Source organism: Pyrgilauda ruficollis, unplaced genomic scaffold, assembly GCF_017590135.1.
Source record: "Pyrgilauda ruficollis isolate IOZ18807 unplaced genomic scaffold, ASM1759013v1 scaffold31, whole genome shotgun sequence".
NCBI lineage: Eukaryota > Metazoa > Chordata > Aves > Passeriformes > Passeridae > Pyrgilauda > Pyrgilauda ruficollis.
Window position 1 is genome coordinate 4,831,309 of NW_024524489.1, and position 18,489 is coordinate 4,849,797.

The window sequence follows — 18,489 nt, forward strand, 5'->3', positions numbered from 1 at the left end:
GGCTTTGGCATTCCCAAATCCCGGCGTTTTCCCCTGGGAAATCCGGGCGAATGAAGGAGGAACGGGCTGGGCGGCACTGGCAGCTTTATTAAAGGAGGAATTGGTGATTTACAGCGGCGGCACCGCGCTGTGTTTATATAAACACACACCCCGCCCTGCCCGTTCCCAATGGGATGCTCCCACAACTTTGGGAAAAACAAACCTCTGGACAGATGCAAACATTTCAGTGGAATAAATACCCACATGAGGAATTACCCTTTGGCACCTGGAATGCAGCTCCCGCGGCAGCTGCAGTGACCATTGGGAATGACTCCCTGCATTCCAAAGGATAACTCCCACCATTCTGCCTCCAACCGCCCGTTTTTGGGTCTAAACCTGACTTTATAAGTACAAAAGGGAGGGGTCAGTGTCCCCGGTGTCCCCAAGCCCAGGTGTCTCGTGTGCTGCTGCTGCTTTAGCACTTCCTGGTTTATAAAGTTTCCCGTGGTCAACTGTCCTAATTTCCAGTACGGGATCCCCTCCCGGATGCGCTTCCGCTAAAGTCTCTATTTTGGACCAATTGTGGTCTTTTTTTTGCGTGAGGTCGATCAAGAAGCTTCTCCAGTGAGCATTCCGGTCATGGATCTGGGAAAAAAAAGAGAGTGGGACAGGAAAACAGTTAGATCTGCCAAATGTTTAACTTCATCCACAGCTAAATCCAACAATTTTGGGATAACTCCATGATCCTGCGCTCCAAGTCACAACTCAAACACAAACAAGGCTCTTTTGCCAAATCTGTGCTGAATTTCTGGCTCTGCTGCCATGGAATGCATCCAAAATCAGCTGGAATTTCAGCACACAGGCAAAATATTGACTTGGAGCTGGAAGGGAACCTCCTGTTCTGTCTGCGCTGTCACTTCCAGGACCTGGAGGTCGCTGGGAAGAGCTGAGCTCAGCGTTTTCCAGCTGGGAATGTGTAAATTCCTGTTAATGTGCGGCACGAGGCTGGATAAACCATGGTGTTACAAGGCTGGAATGAGGGTTAAAGCATTGGAGACTCTGCATTAATCCATAAAAAATCTAAAATCCTGAGTCTTCCCCAAACATTTTCATGGAATCGTTTAGAGGAAAAGTTCTTGGAGATGACGACCATTGGGAAGTGCTGTATCCAGTCACTTGCAGGGATGGTGACCATCGGGAAGTGTGTATCCAGACACTTGCAGGGATGGTGACCGTCGGGAAGTGCTGTATCCAGACACTTGCAGGGATGGTGACCGTCGGGAAGTGCTGTATCCAGCCACTTCCAGGGATGGTGACCATCGGGAAGTGTGTATCCAGACACTTGCAGGGATGGTGACCGTCGGGAAGTGCTGTATCCAGCCACTTCCAGGGATGGTGACCGTCAGGAAGTGCTGTATCCAGTCACTTGCAGGGATGGTGACCGTCGGGAAGTGCTGTATCCAGTCACTTCCAGGGATGGTGACCCTTCCCCTAGGGCTGGGAGATGACAGGACTGGCAGCCAGCACCGGGAGCTGCCGTGCCGTCGGAGCAAAACCCCACAAAGCTCAGGAAGAGATTTTAAGATGGCGGCTCGCCGCCCTGCCCTGAAACTCATCCCTAGCACAGCCTCTCCCGAGGGCTGGAAATTCCCGCTGCCAGGGTGACTCTGGCGGCCTGGAGGTGGCCCTGAGGATGGGGACGATCCCGGGGGATGCCCTACCGCCACGTGCCGGCGCAGGGTGGACATGTCGGTGAAGGTCCTCTCGCAGGCCCGGCACTTGTAGGGCTTCTCGCCGGTGTGAATGCGCTGGTGCCGCCGCAGAGCTCCCTGCTGCGTGAAGGCCTTCCCACACTGCTCGCAGAAATAGGGACGGGTCTCTGGGAACAACAGCGCCAGCAAACACGGGGTTAGGGGCACTCAGGAGAGAGCAGCCGGCTCTTGCCTGGAAGTGTCCAAGGATGGAAGGGGCTTGGAGCAACCTGGGAAAGTGGAAGGTGTCCATGGCAGGGGGGGAATGAGATGACCCCTAAGGTCCCTTCCAATCCCCACCATTCCATGATAAATTATTTCCCAATACCTGCAGCCAAGGCTACAGCCATCCTCTACTCTAAATTCCTTCAGCTGCACAATCCAGACCTCAGTTTTCTAGGATACCACACAACGCCCCCATGAGCCACGGTCAGGATGAGCTCTGCTTCCCAATGGAATGTCCATCCATGTCCATCCTTGGAGGTGTCCTGGACACGGCACTCAGTGCTCTGAGCTGGGGACAAAGAGGGGATTGGGCACAGTTTGGACTCAATGACCTTGGAGCTCTTTTCCAACCTCAATGATTCTGGGATCCCCTAATTCAGCAATGGGATGGAATTGGAATGTCCCCATTCACACTGGGAGGTACCACAAAGCCAACATTCCTTTTTCCAGCCTTGGAATTACCTGCATGGACGTTGCTGTGCTGGGCCAGGGAGGCTCTGAGTCCGAAGGCTTTCCCACAAACCTCACACCTGTAGGGTTTGGCTCCCAGGTGACAGCGCTTGTGGCACTTCAGGTACTCGTTGGTGGCAAAGTGCTTCCCGCACACGTCACACCTGAAGAGCCGCTCTCCTGCGGGAACAGAAACTGGCCATTGGGAATTCTCCCAGGGGAATTTTGTCCTTCAGAGTCAGTCTACAAATCACAGAACCCAGGCTGGAAAAGACCTCCAAGGTCACTGAATCCAACATGTGCCCAATCCCCACCTTGGCAACCAGTGCCACATCCAGCTGTCCCCTGAGCACATCCAGGCACCGGGACTCCATCCCATTCCAATGCCTGATAACCCTTTCCATGAAGGAATTCTTCCTGATATCCAACCTGAACCTCCCCTGGCACCACTTGAGGACATTCCTCTCATCCTATCACTTATTCCTTTGGAGCAGAGCCCAAATTCTCCTGTCAGGGAATTGTGGAAAGCAACAAATTCCCTCCAGAGAATCCTTTTTTCCAGGCTAAAAGTCCTTCTATCCCTATGAATTCCTTCCTGGTACTTGGATACTCTTCCATTAATTACAAAAAAAAACAGCAGAGCCCAAATTCCCCCTGGCTCCTGTCAGGGAATTGTGGAAAGTAACAAAGTCCCTCTGGAGTCTCCTTTTTTCCAGGCTAGAAGTCCTTCTAGCCCTATGAATTCCTTCCTGGTACTTGGATACTCCTCCGTTAATTACAAAAAAATTTTAAAAGGGCATTTATTTCATATCTCAGCAATAAAACAGGAAAGGCATGGGAAAACCACCTGGAATATTTAATTCCCACCTGTGTGTGTCCTTTTGTGGCCAGTGAGTTTTCCTTTGTCGGCAAAGGAAGCACCGCAGTCCTCACAAATGTAGGGCTTCTCCCCAGTGTGGGATCTAATGGAGAGAAAACACCAAAGATTAGTAATTAATAAGGTCTTGATCCCTAAAATACTGGATTTGAAACAATGTTTGGGTTTTAAATGTAGTAGGAAAAGGAAATTCTGCTCCCTCAGAAAACTGAGTGTTTCCAGGTACAGGTGCTACACTCCAGGTATAAAACTCCCATTTAAAATTTACCTTTTCCTCACTTTCAGGCCCTGAAAAATCCATCTTTTTTTCCCAGACACCTCAGAGCATGGGAAAGGAGAAAAAAGGGAAAATAACAGAAAATTACAGAGAATCAGAAGAATCTGAGCGTAATGTTTGGTCTTGACTTATTCCAACCCAAACAGGACGATGTCCAAAATCATTCCTGATTTTGAGCTATCAGGACAAAGGATTATCATCAATCTTGCTCTGGAGAAAGATGGGAAATTCCATGGGATGATTCACCCTCTCCTGGGAGAAGGCACATCCACACAGACATCACCAGGGAGCAACTCATCCCGTCAAGCTCCAGCTGAGTGGCGCGGATTTGGAGCTGCACACGGAGATGAAATCCCATGGCAATTCCTTGCTCTGAGAGCGAGGATGGCTCAGGATCTGTTTCTCCAGGATGCCTGACTCACTCTTCGTCACTGAGGGCCATTGTGGGATTTTAGAGCCTGTCCCAAATGACGGATATTCCGTGCAAGTTTGGACAGGGTATCCATGTCGAAATCCCGACCATGAGAAATGCAACATGGAGCCAAAGCCTTTGTGTAAGGGAATTAATCATGCATCCCACTGCACTCGATATCCTGGCGTTCCTGCTCTAAGGGACAAGGAACAGGCATGGCTGGAATCTGACCTGGTATGGATCTTGAGCTGGGAAGGCTGAGCAAACCTGGAGTGACACACGCCACACTCGTAGGGCTTCTCGCCGGTGTGCGTCCGCATGTGGAACACCAGCGCCGTGCGGGAGCTCAGGATCTTCCCGCACACGGAGCACAGCGGCCGCTTGGCCCTGCCCTCGTGCTTCCGCATGGAGTGAGTCCTCACATCCCGCTTCCTTTTGAAGGTGGCCTGGCAGAGGCTGCAGGAGAACCTCCTCTCCTCGCTGTGCACGCAGGCACGGTGCTCCTTCCAGCTGGTGTAGCTGGCGAAGGCCTTGCTGCACACCTCGCAGCGGTACACCTTGCCGGGCAGGCTCTGGTGCACATCCCGGCAGTGATCCACGTATTTTTTCCGGGAAACAAACTGCTCCTGGCACTTGTCGCAGTGGATCACGTAGATGGATTTCTTGTTGGCCACACTTTTACTGGCCTTCTTCAGCTTAAACCCTGGTTCAGGTTCTTTGCTTTCCTTCTCTGTTGAGGCGTCATCCTCCTCCTCCTCAGAACATTCCTCATTGTCCCTGCTTCCTTCAACTTCCGAGTATCCTGTGTCATAGTCCCCCTGCTCCTCACCCTTTACACTCATTCCACCTTCATCTTCATTCCCTCCTTTAGCTTCCTGGGATTCCTCTTGCTCCTTGCTCCTTTCTGCTTCAGCAACAGATGAACTCCCGGCATCTCCCTCACACCCTGAGGTTTCCGGTGTCCCATCCCAAGTCTCTCCGTCGGGATCTCTGTCACAGCTTGTGGGGTTTGGGCCATGTGTGGGTGGAACCACCATCCAATAGACAGGCAGGAGTTTCCTCTCTTGCCCAGACTCATGGATTTTCCTGTTAAAAATGGAGAACAACTTCCATTAAGTTTAATTGAAACTTATTAATTGTTTAACTGTTCCAATTCAGGCCTTGGGGGAAGAGTCCTTTCCTTTGAATTGTTCCTTGCACAATTTAAGAAATTCCCAGCACGTTTGGAAAGCCTGAAAACAGGGAGATTTTGGGAAGAGTTGGACCAGATAATTAAAGAAAATTAAAATGCCTCAGTTCATTATGATCTGTATTTTTCACCTGACCAGGAATGGAGGATAGACTTTTCCTCCCAGGCCATGAAATTACAGATTTAAACCAAAGGCAATAGATACTAAATGCCCAGATAGAGACACAAAATTCCTACTTAAAACCCCAAATCTGAGGATTCCAGAGAAATCTGGTTGCACAAGTCCCCCTTAATCCAATGGGAATTCCCTAAATTGCCCATCTAGGAGATCTCTTCATCTGCACTGCAAGACCAAGTGAAAAATCCCTATTTCAACACGCCTCGAGTCAGATCCAAGGAATTCTGGACCTAAGGCAGGGAGGACTCCAGGAATGATTGATCCCAGAATCCCAAGGAAGCGCATTCCCAGGAATGCCGTACCTGAGGTGGGAGGTGTAGGCAGCCCTGTGGGCGAAGCTGGCGGGGCAGCGCTGGCACCGGAAGGGCCCGTCCCCGGTGTGTGTCTGGATGTGCACGGCCAGGCCGCACTTGGAGCTGATGGCCTTGTCACAGTAGGGACACGCCTGGGATTCCTGCTTCCGCTCCTGCCCCCTGCGGAGGGAATGACCATCCTTGTTTTCCAGGCTGGTGATATCCACACCCAGTCTGGTTGGGGAATGTGGCTTGTTGCACTTGGGCAGCTTTGCCGGCCTGGATTTTGGGGCTGGAAAAGCTGTGGCCTCCTGCTCCAGGCCTCTTTCTTGGCTTTCAATGAGCTCATAGCCTGGCAGCAGCTCCTTATGTTTCTGCCTATCCCAAAGTTTCCTCTGCATGGGAATTGCCACGACCTGGGAAGAGTTCCTGGGGCTTTCCTCTTGCTGGATACAAGGCCACTGTGATCCCCTACTTTCACCCCTCTGCCCTTTCAGGTGGAGGCTCAAATCCAAGCCCTTCCTGCCCTCTGCCTTCACTTCCTCACAGATATCAAGCAAATCCTTGCATTCCAGCCTTTCCGCTATTTCCTTCATCCTCTGGAGTTTTCCCGCCTCGATCTCCACCTCTGCTGTGTACACAAACTCCAGGAAGGAGGTGAACTCCTCGGTGTAGATGTCCTGCAGAGTCACCGTGCACTTCTGGGCATCCAGCATCTCCTGGTGCAGGAAAAGCCCCTTGAAGTAGTTGCTGGAAGCCGCCAGGACGGCTTTGTGAGCCAGGAATTCCTCCTGAATTCCCAGGTGCTGGGTGAGGACTGTCACGTCGCAGAGGTGCCCGAGCCGGTACAGGGAATGCAGAGCCCTCAGGAGGTTGGGAGCAGCAACCTTGGACTTCATCAGGATTTTCTTCTTCTCCATCCTGCCAGAAGAAACAGAAAAATATTGGAATGATTTTTCCTATCTTTCCATTCAAGTATGGCAGGGAAAGCCCAGTGGAATTCCATGCCCTAATTCCTTGTTCACCCTTCACAGGTGGAATTGTAGAACCACTGAGATTGGAAAAGACCTCTAGCCTTTGACGGAGCACCACCACCTGAACTAAACCATCTCCCAGGAGCAGGAAATTCAGGGAATATAGGCAAAAGAGTGTTTCCTAAATTCTACTGGGAAAGGATTGCTCACATCCAGATTCCTACTGGGTAATTCCCACAGCCAGCAGGGATCTCTGCAACGCTCCCAACCCAACACCTGCCAACTATTCCCGTGTGGAGACACAACCCCAGCACACTGGAAGCAGTGCAGATCCCGAGGTTCAGCTCCAAAATCCACAGGAGCTTCCAGCCCATCTGCTGCCTCCGTGTTTTCCAGCAGGAAATCCTGGTTTGTGTGCAGTGCTTAGAGAAATCAATGAGAGCCGCACGTGCTAATTTCCTGCTGCTCCTTTGCGAGATTCCCATCTGTGATAAGATCCCGATCCGCGCTCCCACGGGAGCTACTCTAACACCAGGATCTGACACGGAGCCCGATGGGAGAGATAATTCCGAGATCATCTCCGAATTCAGTTGCTTCTGGATTAATCCCCCCCCCAGCAACTGAAGTATCCTTCCACAAATCCATCAATTCCCGCCATTTTTTCCTTCAGAAAAAACCCCTGAGATTTGTATTTTCTGTTCCCATTTGGAAGCTGATCTTCAGTTCTCCAAAGTGCTGCTGAATCCTTAAATCTCCAAAACACTCAATCCAAGGATTTAAACAAAAACCCCATTTCCTCCTCATTTCATGGGTTTGTTTGTAACTTCTTTCCAGCTTTTTCCCTGGCTGGTTTGGGAATAAATATTTTAAAAATGTGCACATGTGTGCAAGGTTTGCAGATAGCATAATTAATCCAAGAGATTATTTGCAAAGACACTTTAATTGTATCAGAACTGATACAAAACTCAAACCCCATTTCAATTCAATTACGGAGTTCCTGATAAGGAACTGGAATCAGTGCAACTGGAACTGGTACAATTCCTTTAAAAAATAAAGCCCAACAGTGGCCTGAATCGCCAAGAAAATATTTATATTTGTATATTTTTATAATCTTCATTTACCTGCTGGAAAAATTTCTATTTTATCCACCTGAAAATCCCCATTTATGCTCCAGAGCATCCCTATTCATCGTCCAGGATCAATCTCCATTTATTCTCCAGAAAAAAAAAAAAAAAAAATTAAAATCTCAATTTGTGCACCAGAAAAACCTCCATTTATGCTCCAGAGAATTTCCATTCACCCTCCAGCAAACTGCTGGAGCAAATTCCTCTAAAAGTCCTGAAGTTTGGGGTTTTTTTTTTTGAAATACACAGCGCTCGGACGTCTCCCTAACCACGTTACCTTCGGGACACCCCTGGAAAGGCTCCTCCCCCGCGGAATCCAAGGCTGGCCCGGCACCGGCGCTCACCATCCTCTGGGAATGCCGCCGCTCCGTGCTGCTCCTCGTGCCACTGGCACAGCCGGCATCATCTTCTGCATTTTGAATGCAGCCACAAGATTTTTATCCGTGCGCAGATATCTGGGAAGCGCTGCCAGGAAAGCAGAGACAGGGAATGTTCATCCCAGCGCTCGGCATAAGCTCGGCTCAGCGCTCCGGGACATGATGGGGGGGGGTCACCTGTGCGCTTCCGGAGGCGGCAGCAGCCGGCAATCGCCTCCCGCCCGGCAGGAGCAGCCCAGATCGCTGCCGCCGCTCCCGGGGGTGATTTCCCGGCGCTCCCGGGCTCCATCCCGAGGGTCCCTCCCGGCCCCGGCCCGCCCTTACCCCGCCGCCGTCCCCGCCGTGCCCGGCCCGAGAGCGCCATGGCGGCCGCGGCCTCAGCGCCTCAGCGCCGCCGCCATTTTGAGTGCGGGCAGGGCGTGCCCACAGGACCGGGAAAAAACCTTTAAACCTTGAATCACCCGAATCCCCCACCCCCCCAAAAAAAACCCCTTCCCAAAACGAACCGTTTTGGAAAGAGTTTGTTTCAAAAAAGCCGGGTTTTATGAGGTTAAATGAGCTCAGTGATGCGTGTTCTCAGTTTGCTGTGGTAGCTCCTCAGGCTCTCCCAGTGTGGATACTGGGATATCCGTGAGGATACTGGGACATCCACTGTGGATACTGGGAGATCAGTGCCAGAGTTAAGAGAGGTGTTTATATAAATCAGTATAAAGTTATGAACTTTAGCGGGGTAAATCTGGAATTAGGAGAAACACACGTCTCCCTGTTTCTTCCCACTGGTGATCCCATATTCCTGTCTGTTATCGCATAAAATAATTTCAAGGTGGGTTACCAAGAACTCCCAATCTTTTTTTCTAAGATAAATTCCTCTTTTGAAGCATTTTTTTCCCCCACTTAAGTGCAGGTTTTAAATTCTTCACATTTTAACAGCTTGTAGAAATCTTGGATGACTGTAATTCCCTGAGGAAATGTAAAATAAATTCCTCCATAAAAAAATAAATCAGGAAAGGCAGACATCTGTGTTATCCGCGTTTTCAATCCTGATTATTTTGTTTGTAGCCAGGGAATGTTTCTATTGTCCAGACACAGCTCTTGCAGCGGGAAGAACGAGCAGCAATATGAGTGATCCGTGTTGAAAATGTCAGGATAATATTCCTGTATCTTCGCACGAGGGAATGGTGTTTGCTTTTCCTTTATCGGAAAACTGGCGTGCTCGGCAGCTCTCACCCAGAGGAGCTGGGAAGCTCCCGGCCAATTTAGTCTGAATTCCACAAGGATGGAGGGAATTTCTGGGTACACTGCTGGGCTGTATCCGTGTGTCCATCCCAGGAGGGATTTTTCCCAAGGCTGGATTCTGCTCTGCTCTTTGCCACCAGTTTTGTTTCTCAGGAGATTCACTTGATTCTCCAAATGTTCCGTGCACTTGGATGTGCTTCAGGGGCTCTCCAGAACCCCTGGAATTCTCCATGTCTCTCCTGTAGGGAGAGAGAAGGAAGAGCATCATAGCTGCTCTTTCCCAATCCCTAATTTTGGTATTTCAACAGGAGGGATGAAACATGTGGGAGGCAGCTGTGGGAGATGCCAGTCCCAGATGTCCTGTGGTGGGTGAAGAATTCCAGGCGCCGGGATGGCGAAATAAAACAACCTGTTGAGCCAAAACAACAAAATCCAGGAAAGAATTGGAGCCTGGGAACTCAGATTCTATCTGAGCACTTCCCTTGGTTGGGAGTGGAGAGATACCTCGGGCTTTGATCGTGGTGACTAAAGCCATGAAAAGGGGGAAAATTGGGAGTTGGCTCTGCCAGTCAGGTTCTGCTCCTGATCCATTGGGTGTTTGTGGCTCGAGGTCAGCCAGGACATCTCCAGCGATGGAAGTGTTCCCAAATCCCAGGTTCCTTCCCCCTGGAGCAATGCAGGGACATTGGCCATTTTGGCTCTTCTCAGCAAGGCTGGGGGACGTTCTGGAGCCCCCCAGTGAAACATCCTGGTGTGTTTTCCCTGGATGGATAGCCCTTCCTTATGGCTCCACCAGAGGATGCTGCAGGCTTCGGAAAGAGCTGCCCAGACTGTAGCCCTGCTCATCCCTTTAATCCAGAGGAATCCGACCATGGATATCAACCATGGCACTGCAGAGAGAGCTTCTGAGGAGCCAAGCAAACCTCCAGATCATCCGTGGAACAGGGACAGAGCTTTCAGCATGGGCTAAAAATGCAAATTCCAGAGGAAATCCTGATGGAAAGCACAGAGCAGCCCTTGCTCCGTGTGTCAGCACTGAGCGCTGCTTAGCCTCTTGTCCTTTCTCCATAAGAAATCTTGGCATGGGATCGTGCTACAAATCAACCTCCCATGGATTCTCCCCATCATGTTCAGTCTCAAGGAGCAGGAGTTCTGTATATCCTGGAAGGATGCTTCCAAGATACTGGTGCCACTTGAAAAACACGGGAATTCAGGGAAGTCCGTGTGTGTTTTGTCTGAAAAAGAAGATTTTAGAATCCTGAAAACCAGCAAAGTTTAATGAGGGAAGTCCATGTGTGTTTTGTCTGAAAAAGATTTTAGAATCCTGAAAACCAGCAAAGTTTAATTCCCACCAAGGTTCTGGTGGGAAAAACCTGAACACCAGAGCAAAGCAAGGGGGAATAGGAGAAGACGTTTAAGATCATCAAATCCAACCGTGAAATTCCAAGATCATGGAATGGTTTGTGTTGGAGGGGACATTAAAGATGATCCAGTCCCACCCCCTGCCATGGGACACCTTCCACTATCCCAGGGTGCTCCAACCTGGCCTTGGACACTTCCAGGGATGGGGCAGCCACAGCTTCTCTGGGAAACCTGTGCCAGGGCCTCCCCACCCTCCCAGGGAAGGATTTCTTCCCAATATCCCATCTATCCCTGCCATCTGGCAGTGGGAAACCATATCCTCTTGTCCCATCATTCCAGGCCCATGGAAATAATCTCTCTCCATGTTTCTTGTAGCTCCCTCAGGGTCCTAGAATGCCGCATTTGGGTCATCCCAAAGCTTCTCTTCTCCAGGCTGAACACTTGGAGCTCTGGAAAACCAAGGAATCAAGGTGATAAATGAATTAAATAAAATATAATTAAATTAGAAAAAAACCCCAACAAATCTGTAAAAACCCTTTTCACCCCTCTGTGTTCCCTGGGGTTATGGAGCCAACACTTTGGATGACAGCTCCATGTCCCTGATGTGAAGACACATCCAGGAGTCACTGGAAGGGCTCCCACCAAGGTCAAGACCCCAGTTTGGGAAGGTTTCTCTGGAATGAGCTTGCAGCCAGCTCAGCAGCACCCTGGGCATGAAGGCACCCAAGATTTTGGCTCTGGGCTGTGAATTCTGCACATTCCTTCTCATTTTTTCCTGGGAGCTCATTCCTGTGTAGCGGTGATTGCTATAGGATGTATTCCCACAGCTTCAGAGGAAGAGGGAGTGGGGCTGCTTTGGGATTCATTCCCTGCAATCCTGACCCCACACTCCTGACAAGTGACGTGCTAGGGCGATGGAAATCCAAATTCTGGGAGTGTATCTATGATGTTTTCCTTCTGGCACAAAATAAATCCTCACCACAGCTCATTTACTTGTTTATCACACATTTTTAAGCTCTTGGCACTTTGCAAACTTCTTCTTCTCCCAAATATTTTAACCCCTGCTAAACCATGGGCATCCAAACCGTGGGCTGCCTCTGGAAGCAAAGGATTTTCCATCACATTCCATGGATATTGAAGGCCTGATCCATGAATTTTTAACTCCTTAATACTCCCAGTCAAGCCCAAACTGACATTGTTTTAATTGATTTTTAAATAGTTGAGTTCTGGTTGAACTTTGAAATAGTTGAGTCTGGGGATTATGGAATATGCTAAAGATCCTGTTTCTCCATCTGTGATCTGGAATACAGGTGGATAATGTTTAGTCTCCAGCTAATGGACAGGATGTTAATGCTTTTCCCGCTTGGAAAGGAGCTGCCTCCTGTTTAGTTACAGTTCAATATAAAACAAATATTCCATTAGCAAAAGAAGGTGGGGAGGAAAATCCCCTTTTTTCCCCCCACTCTTCTCCACAGGGCTCCTTCCAACTCAATATTCCACTATAAAGCTGTATGGAATGCAGAGGATCCCAGGGAGTAAATTCAGATTAGCACCTGGCTGCCAGCTAGAAGAAATCCAGCAAAACAACCCCCAAAGTTATTCCTAATGGCAAGAAAAGAGGGAATTCCTGCCAGATGTACGCTCCTGGTGTTCCAAGACCCCGATTAAAAGAGCTGCTGATTTCATGGAGGTGATTCCGGACAAATTCCAGCTGATCCCAGCTGCTGACCAGGGAAAATTATAAGGAAAATAAATCTAAACACATCAGATTAAGTGGTGTTTTTCCAACAGCTGGCTGTGTTTTTCTGTTGTTCCCCAGAAAGCAGCATTCCCTCGCAAGATCCCAAACTTCTCATCCTCCTACAGGAGCCTCTTGACTTTTAGCCATCAGAATTATCCCAATTTTTTTTTTTTTAATGTAAATATCTGGCTTCCCAGCAATAATATTTATCTCTCAGTGTTTATTTTTCCCTAGTCCTGAGTGCTCACCGTGGTTTGTGAATCCAAATTATTTGGGGAAGAAGCAGGAATTTCAGTTTATATCTGCGTCTTAAGCCTAAGTGTTTTCAGGGAGAGTATTCCTGCCTCCAGGTGCTCCTGCAGGGATGAGAAAATGCCCTTTTTTTAGTCCCAGTCTGGGTGTGGAATCTTGGCACAGGAATGACTAAACATGGAAGGAGCAGCTGCCTGGAGAAACAAACACCTGGCAAAATATTTTGGGGAATTTCAGGGTGAGTCATCCTGGGCCTTGCTGGGGAAGCTCGGCCCCAGCTGCAGCTCGGGAGGTTGCCTTTAGTCCCACAGAATCCCATGGAATTACTGAGGTTGGGAAAGACCTCCGGGATTGTCGAGTCCAACCTGTTACCCAGCCCAGGACTGCCACGTCCAGGTATTCCTTGGACTCCTCCAGCGGTGGGAATTCCAAACCTTTCTGTGCTGTTCCAATCCTTAACAACCCATTCCATGAAGAAATTCCCATCTGCCTTCATCTCTAATTCAAGGACACTTCCAGGAGTGAGCCTCCAGATCTTCCTGGGCAATTCCAAAGCCTGATGACCCATTCCATCACAAAATTCCCATCTGCTTTTATCCATTCCAGAACTGCTCCAGGGATAGGAACTCCAAACTTCCCTGAGCAATTCCAATGCTAACACCCCATTCCATTAAGAAACTCCCCATCTGCCTTCATCTGATTCCATCTTTTCTCCTTTCAGCTCTCCTGCTTGGAAAAGGTCTATGCCAAGATCCATCCCCATCCCCGCAAAGCCGATGGAACACCAGGAACTCATCCCAAGCCAAGTGTCCAAGGTGATTAAAATCCCAATTAATCCCTTTTGATCCATCACCATTCGCTCCCAGCACGGTCATTAGGCACGGTCATTAAGCTGCAGAATGAGACTTGAATGACCACGAGGGTCATGCCAGCCTTTGGGATAAAAGTGTGGATTAAGGATTTCTCCAAGAGGAGGAGGAGGAGGAGAAGGATTTGTTGAGTTTTGCCACCGCTAATTTTCCAGCTTTGTGCTTACCCCTAATAACGATCGCCATAATTATCCAAATTAATTCCAGGAATGGCTTTTGGAATCATGTCCACCTTCAAATGTACAAAAATCCATATCCAGAAGTGTTCCCAGACCAACCCACTCATCTTTAAAAGGAATATTTTCCCCACTGGGATTAAAAAATTCATATTCCTATGGAGCAGTGGGGTCGGGAATAACCTTTGGAAAAGCAGCGGGAATGACTTTGGGTCAGACCATGAGCTCTTTGTTAAAGCATCTGCTTTTACTCTGGGCTATTTAATGATTGCCAGGAATTCCAGGGATGGAGGAATGCCAAGGTGGATAAAGGAAAAGTATCCCTTTGGATGGAACTGGAGTTCCAAACCCCAGAATGTCCCACCACAATTTTTCCCATCTGGATTCATTATCCCTTATAAACTGGGATTGCAAGGAAATAGGAAAATGTTGCTGCAAGCACGGAGAAGGCTCCAAGTGTGTGGAGGAATTTTCTGGGATACCCACAGGCAAGGCAAACTCCAGCACTGAAAGGGATGGATCCAACCTCTGGGACCTTCTCCTCAGGGAAAACACATTCCATAGGGAATTATAACAAACAAAAACCTGTGAGCTGGACATAATGTGGCACCAAATTCCATCTAAAGTTCCTTTATTTTTCCATATGGGAATCACAACATCAGATACAGGGTACCCACCAACATTCCAAAGGCCGGTGATTTTATGGATCCATTTTTATGGCTCAGGGGGATCCATGGAGTCAGGAGGTTTTCCAGCAGCTGGAGATTTGGCTCCAGGTTATCCCAAAAATCTGTTGGGAGCACCAGGATAGCTGCAGTGGGGTTGGCAAGCCCAGGCTTGCATTGGAAGCTGGAAGAACATTCCAAAATATGATGGATCTATGTTTTTAATGCCTGCCTACTTCCAGGCATGTGAGGACATGGAACCCCATTTTGAAAACATAAAAATAGGAAAACAGGTTGGAGCCTGAAAGTGTCAGGGGAAAATGTGGGAGAGACAAGGGAAGGGAGCGAAAAGGAAGGGAAAAAAGATCCCAAATTCCTTAAACGTCATTTTTGGGTCCATGGATCTGGTTCCAAGGATTCATGCTTATCCAGGAGATGCTGTGGATGCACATTTCCAGCTTCCCAAGGGAACAGGCTGTGGAAAAGTTCAGGAGTGGATCTGTGTGACTCCACAAACACTTTCCTCTCCGGGGCAAAAGCTGGGAATTCAGGACATGCACCTGGAACTGGGATAGGAGCAGGGAGCCATTTATAGGCCCAGAATTCCCAACTGGAATGCCAACATCTGAGCTTTCCTGCCTTTTCCCGGAGCTGCGACAAGGTCACTGCAGGCTGAGCTGGGAGGATTGGGTGGGAATTTTGTTCCTCTGGAAAATGGAGGTGTATGGGAAGGAAGTAGAAGTGCAGAATTCCAGAATCCCAAGGACAAGGTACAGGGGCTGTCCCTGGCATGGAGCGGTTGGGAATGGAGCAGGGTGCCTTGGCACCTCTCCCTTCTTCTCAACATTCCCAATAAAGATGGAAAAGCCACTTTGGTTATTTTGCTGGGAAGAGAATTCCAAGAGGATCTCCACACTTTGCTTCTTCCACAGGGGCTGCTCATTCCAAGCCTGGCAGCTCCACGTGATCCAGGATAACTCCTCCTTATCCAGGCTTTGGGAAACTAAAGTTCTTACCATCTGGATAGCACTGTTTGGGAATTCTTGTGCTGACACATCCCATCCCAGGGGTTCACATCTGGGACACTCATGGATCCATCACCTCACCCCTGAGTAATCCCAAATTCACATCCAGGCAGGAATGACGGTGGATCACATGCGCTGTGACGGAGGAGGCAGATCTTTTCTGGGGATCCGTGTTCCCTGGAGCTTTTCCAATCCTTTCAAGCTGTTCCCAGTGAAATGTTGGCAGGAGCCAGAGTTTGCTCTGACGGAAAGAGGCTGTTCCCTCTAATCCCCTTTTCCCAAGAAACTGCTCCGGCCATCCCAGGGCATTCCAAGCAGGGAATGACCGCCAGATCCTGCTGTGTCCAGCAGCAGAAGCTGGAACAGTTCCCTTTGGAAAAGCAAGATGAAGATGTGGAGCTCATGGTAAGGAGCCCTGTTCTTGCTGGGATTGCACTCCACTGTGCTCATGGAATCCAAGAGCTCCTTACCATCAGAGTTGGGACCACAACTTGGGATTTTTCCAGCAACTCTGGGTACATTCCAGGCTATTCCCATGGGGTGGTTTGGGCTCCCCAGTTTGGCACTGAGACCTCCAGAGGAGGAGGGAATGAAGCGGGAAGTACAATCCCTAAAATCCCACAGAACTGGGAAGAACAAGTAGCTGCTGTTCCCAGGAAACAGCTGGAATACCTGGAGAGCAATTCCAGGGGGGAAGATGGATCCCACCAAAAGAAACCACTCACTCTTCATCCCTGGAGCTGTGGCTGTTTGATCCTGGGTGGATCACCCCAGGATAGGGTGGATTCTTCACCTTTAGGGAATGGCTTTTGAAATCCAGGTGGGAGTGTTTCAACATCAGCATTCCCACTCGGAGCCAGAACTGACAGGGAAATTTATAGCCTGTATTCCATAGGAGATCAGTCTGGAATGCTACGGATTTGGAAATAAAGATTGGGAAATCAGGCAGGGAACAGCTCCGAGGAAAGGCGGTGCCAGCACTGCACATTCCTGAAATCATCGGCTGAGCCATGGGATGCCACTTTTCCATCTCTTCCTGTTAAAAATCCTGGAGATGGTGCCTGGTTCCAAGGAGTCATTCAAAGCGAACAGTCCTGGTTAGCTGCTGGGAATTCCCATACCCAGGGTAACACAGTGGGAAGAGGAGCCATGGGTGCTGTGGCAATGCCAGCAACAAACCAACCAATCCCATTTAATTGGGATCAAATCCATCCCATCTCTTTTCCCTGTTTCTTTGCAGCAGGATGAGAATGACATTCCCATTTTTTTCCAAGTTTCCCCACTTCCAGTTCATGCTTCCCACTTCCCTAGGGATAATATCCAGCTTTGGCTGCCCTGTCAGGGTATCCCAATAGCTGCCTGATAAGGCTTTTCCAACTTTTCCAGGGAATTTTGGGAAAACCACACCAAACCTGGGGTGTTTAATCGGGAAATGAATTGGGTCCAGCAGGATGAATTAATGGGAAGCTTGGCCTTGGCATAGCACATTCCTTGGGAAAAAGAGATCTCCTGGAGCTGAAGGTATCCAGCTTGGATTTAAGTTGGAGCCCTCAGAAAATCCTAGCAGGATTTGGGAATGGACTCAGCCTTTAGGGACAGGCTCCTGGTTTTTTGCCATGGATTTTTCCTTCAATCTTGTGCATCCAGTATCTCATTCCCTGCAAAACCAGGGAGGAGGGAATGTTTGCCCAGTGAGGTCAGTGGAAAGCTGCCTCCAGCTGGGATCAGGCCTGCAGGTGGCCGGGAGGGACAAGAGTCCAAGGATTTTATGTCTTTGGAAACATCATCTCTGCTCGGAGCATCCCGGGTTCCTCCCCACCTTTCTCCCGCCGCTCCTTTCAGGATAACAATGGCAGGATCCAGATGCTTATCCGCAGGGCTCTTCCCATTTCCACGCTGGCCTTCACCAAATTCCATGGGGAGGTCCGGAAGCAGCCATAGATAACCCGGCAAGCTGGGCCTGCTCCCGGGAAAGGTAAAACCCTTGGAATTGCAGCAGGGCAGGGAGCACCTGGAACACAATCCCTAATTCCTTTCCAACATGAGAATGTGACCATAATTAACCAGTGAAATCCCATCTCGGGAGCTGGAGAATGGATCCCAATCCATGTTTTTTGTGGCTGTTTCCATTTTCCCAGTGCTGCACCAAAGCCCCAGAATTCCCTTTGCTCCATCCATTCCTTTTCCATAGGCAAATCCAGCACTGTTTGCCCACAGCCATGGCATGGAGGAGGATCCTGTGGAAACACCAATAAATATTGCTGGAAAAGAGGGAAAATTCCTTTTAAATATCTAAGGAAGCATTTTCTTCCCTATTTTCAGGGTAAAAACAAAACACCTTGGATCTGGGTGTGGAATCAAGGAAAGATTTTTCCTCTAGCTGTGATTCCCTGCCTAGCAGCCCAGGGAATTTTCACTTCGTATTCCGTTTTTTTTTTTCCTCCTTGCTGAGGCAGGGAAATTCCAGCTGAGGCAGTCCCAGCTCCGGCACATCCCTTGGCAGTAGCACCCACCTCCTGTGGAGCCGTGATAAGGAGGGAAAAGAGCAGCCTTGGGACACGTTCTCCAGCCAGAAAACTCTGCCCAGCCTTCCCAGCCCTTATCTTTATTGCCCACATTCCTAACAATCCCAAGTTTTATTTACGGAGCTCTCATCGCCAAAGTTATGAGAAGCTCTGGTGCATCCATGGGCTGGATCCAAGGTGAGGATTGACAGCAGTGCAATTCCAGCAAAAATCATAGCATTGATCCTCCCTGCTCTGAAGGCAGAAGCTCGGAGCCTCTGGAAAAGTGCTGATGTTTTCCTGCCTTGCTGGGACCCTCCCAGCAGGAAATCGGGCATTGTACTGGGAGCGCTGAGTTTTCCGGACAAATCCTGCCAGGATCTGTGTCCTGCTCTGCCGTGGGCTGGGAGCTCTTGCATTAGCCATGGAGTGACGCCCTGGCTTCCCAAAGCAGCTCCAAGAAAACCTTGGGATGGGGTTTAGAACCCGGTTTAAGGCAGGGATTTGATCCCTAAATTCTGTTAATCCAGCCTCTGTTATAATGGAGCGAATC

General features: G+C 49.3%; 1 protein-coding gene across 3 annotated transcripts; it reads right to left on the reverse strand.

The window, feature by feature from the left end:
- Nucleotides 1-67: 67 nt before the first annotated feature.
- LOC121357118 (GDNF-inducible zinc finger protein 1-like) lies at nucleotides 68-8,527 on the reverse strand. 3 transcript variants are annotated; one of them, XM_041474144.1, is made up of 8 exons: nucleotides 8,431-8,527; nucleotides 8,007-8,194; nucleotides 5,641-6,552; nucleotides 4,203-5,057; nucleotides 3,273-3,367; nucleotides 2,418-2,585; nucleotides 1,701-1,858; nucleotides 68-624 (listed from the first exon to the last, which is right to left on the reverse strand). In XM_041474144.1, the coding sequence occupies exons 3-8, from the start codon at nucleotides 6,549-6,551 to the stop codon at nucleotides 382-384; spliced, it is 2,430 nt and encodes an 809-aa protein (XP_041330078.1). In that variant the 5' UTR covers nucleotide 6,552; nucleotides 8,007-8,194; nucleotides 8,431-8,527; the 3' UTR covers nucleotides 68-381. The 3 variants fall into 3 exon arrangements, with proteins under 3 accessions (XP_041330078.1, XP_041330079.1, XP_041330081.1); XM_041474145.1 differs by lacking the exon at nucleotides 8,431-8,527 and adding an exon at nucleotides 8,284-8,412; XM_041474147.1 differs by lacking the exon at nucleotides 68-624 and having other exon boundaries at nucleotides 1,826-1,960.
- Nucleotides 8,528-18,489: the final 9,962 nt, after the last annotated feature.

Excerpts from the sequence above, each read along its gene's own strand:
- LOC121357118 (XM_041474144.1), bottom strand. The coding sequence starts at position 6,551 with ATGGAGAAGAAGAAAATCCTGATGAAGTCCAAGGTTGCTGCTCCCAAC. Across the intron at positions 3,368-4,202 it reads CAGCTCAAGATCCATACCAG|ATCCCACACTGGGGAGAAGC; the intron begins GTCAGATTCCAG and ends TCTCTCCATTAG. Across the intron at positions 2,586-3,272 it reads CCACAAAAGGACACACACAG|GAGAGCGGCTCTTCAGGTGT; the intron begins GTGGGAATTAAA and ends CTGTTCCCGCAG.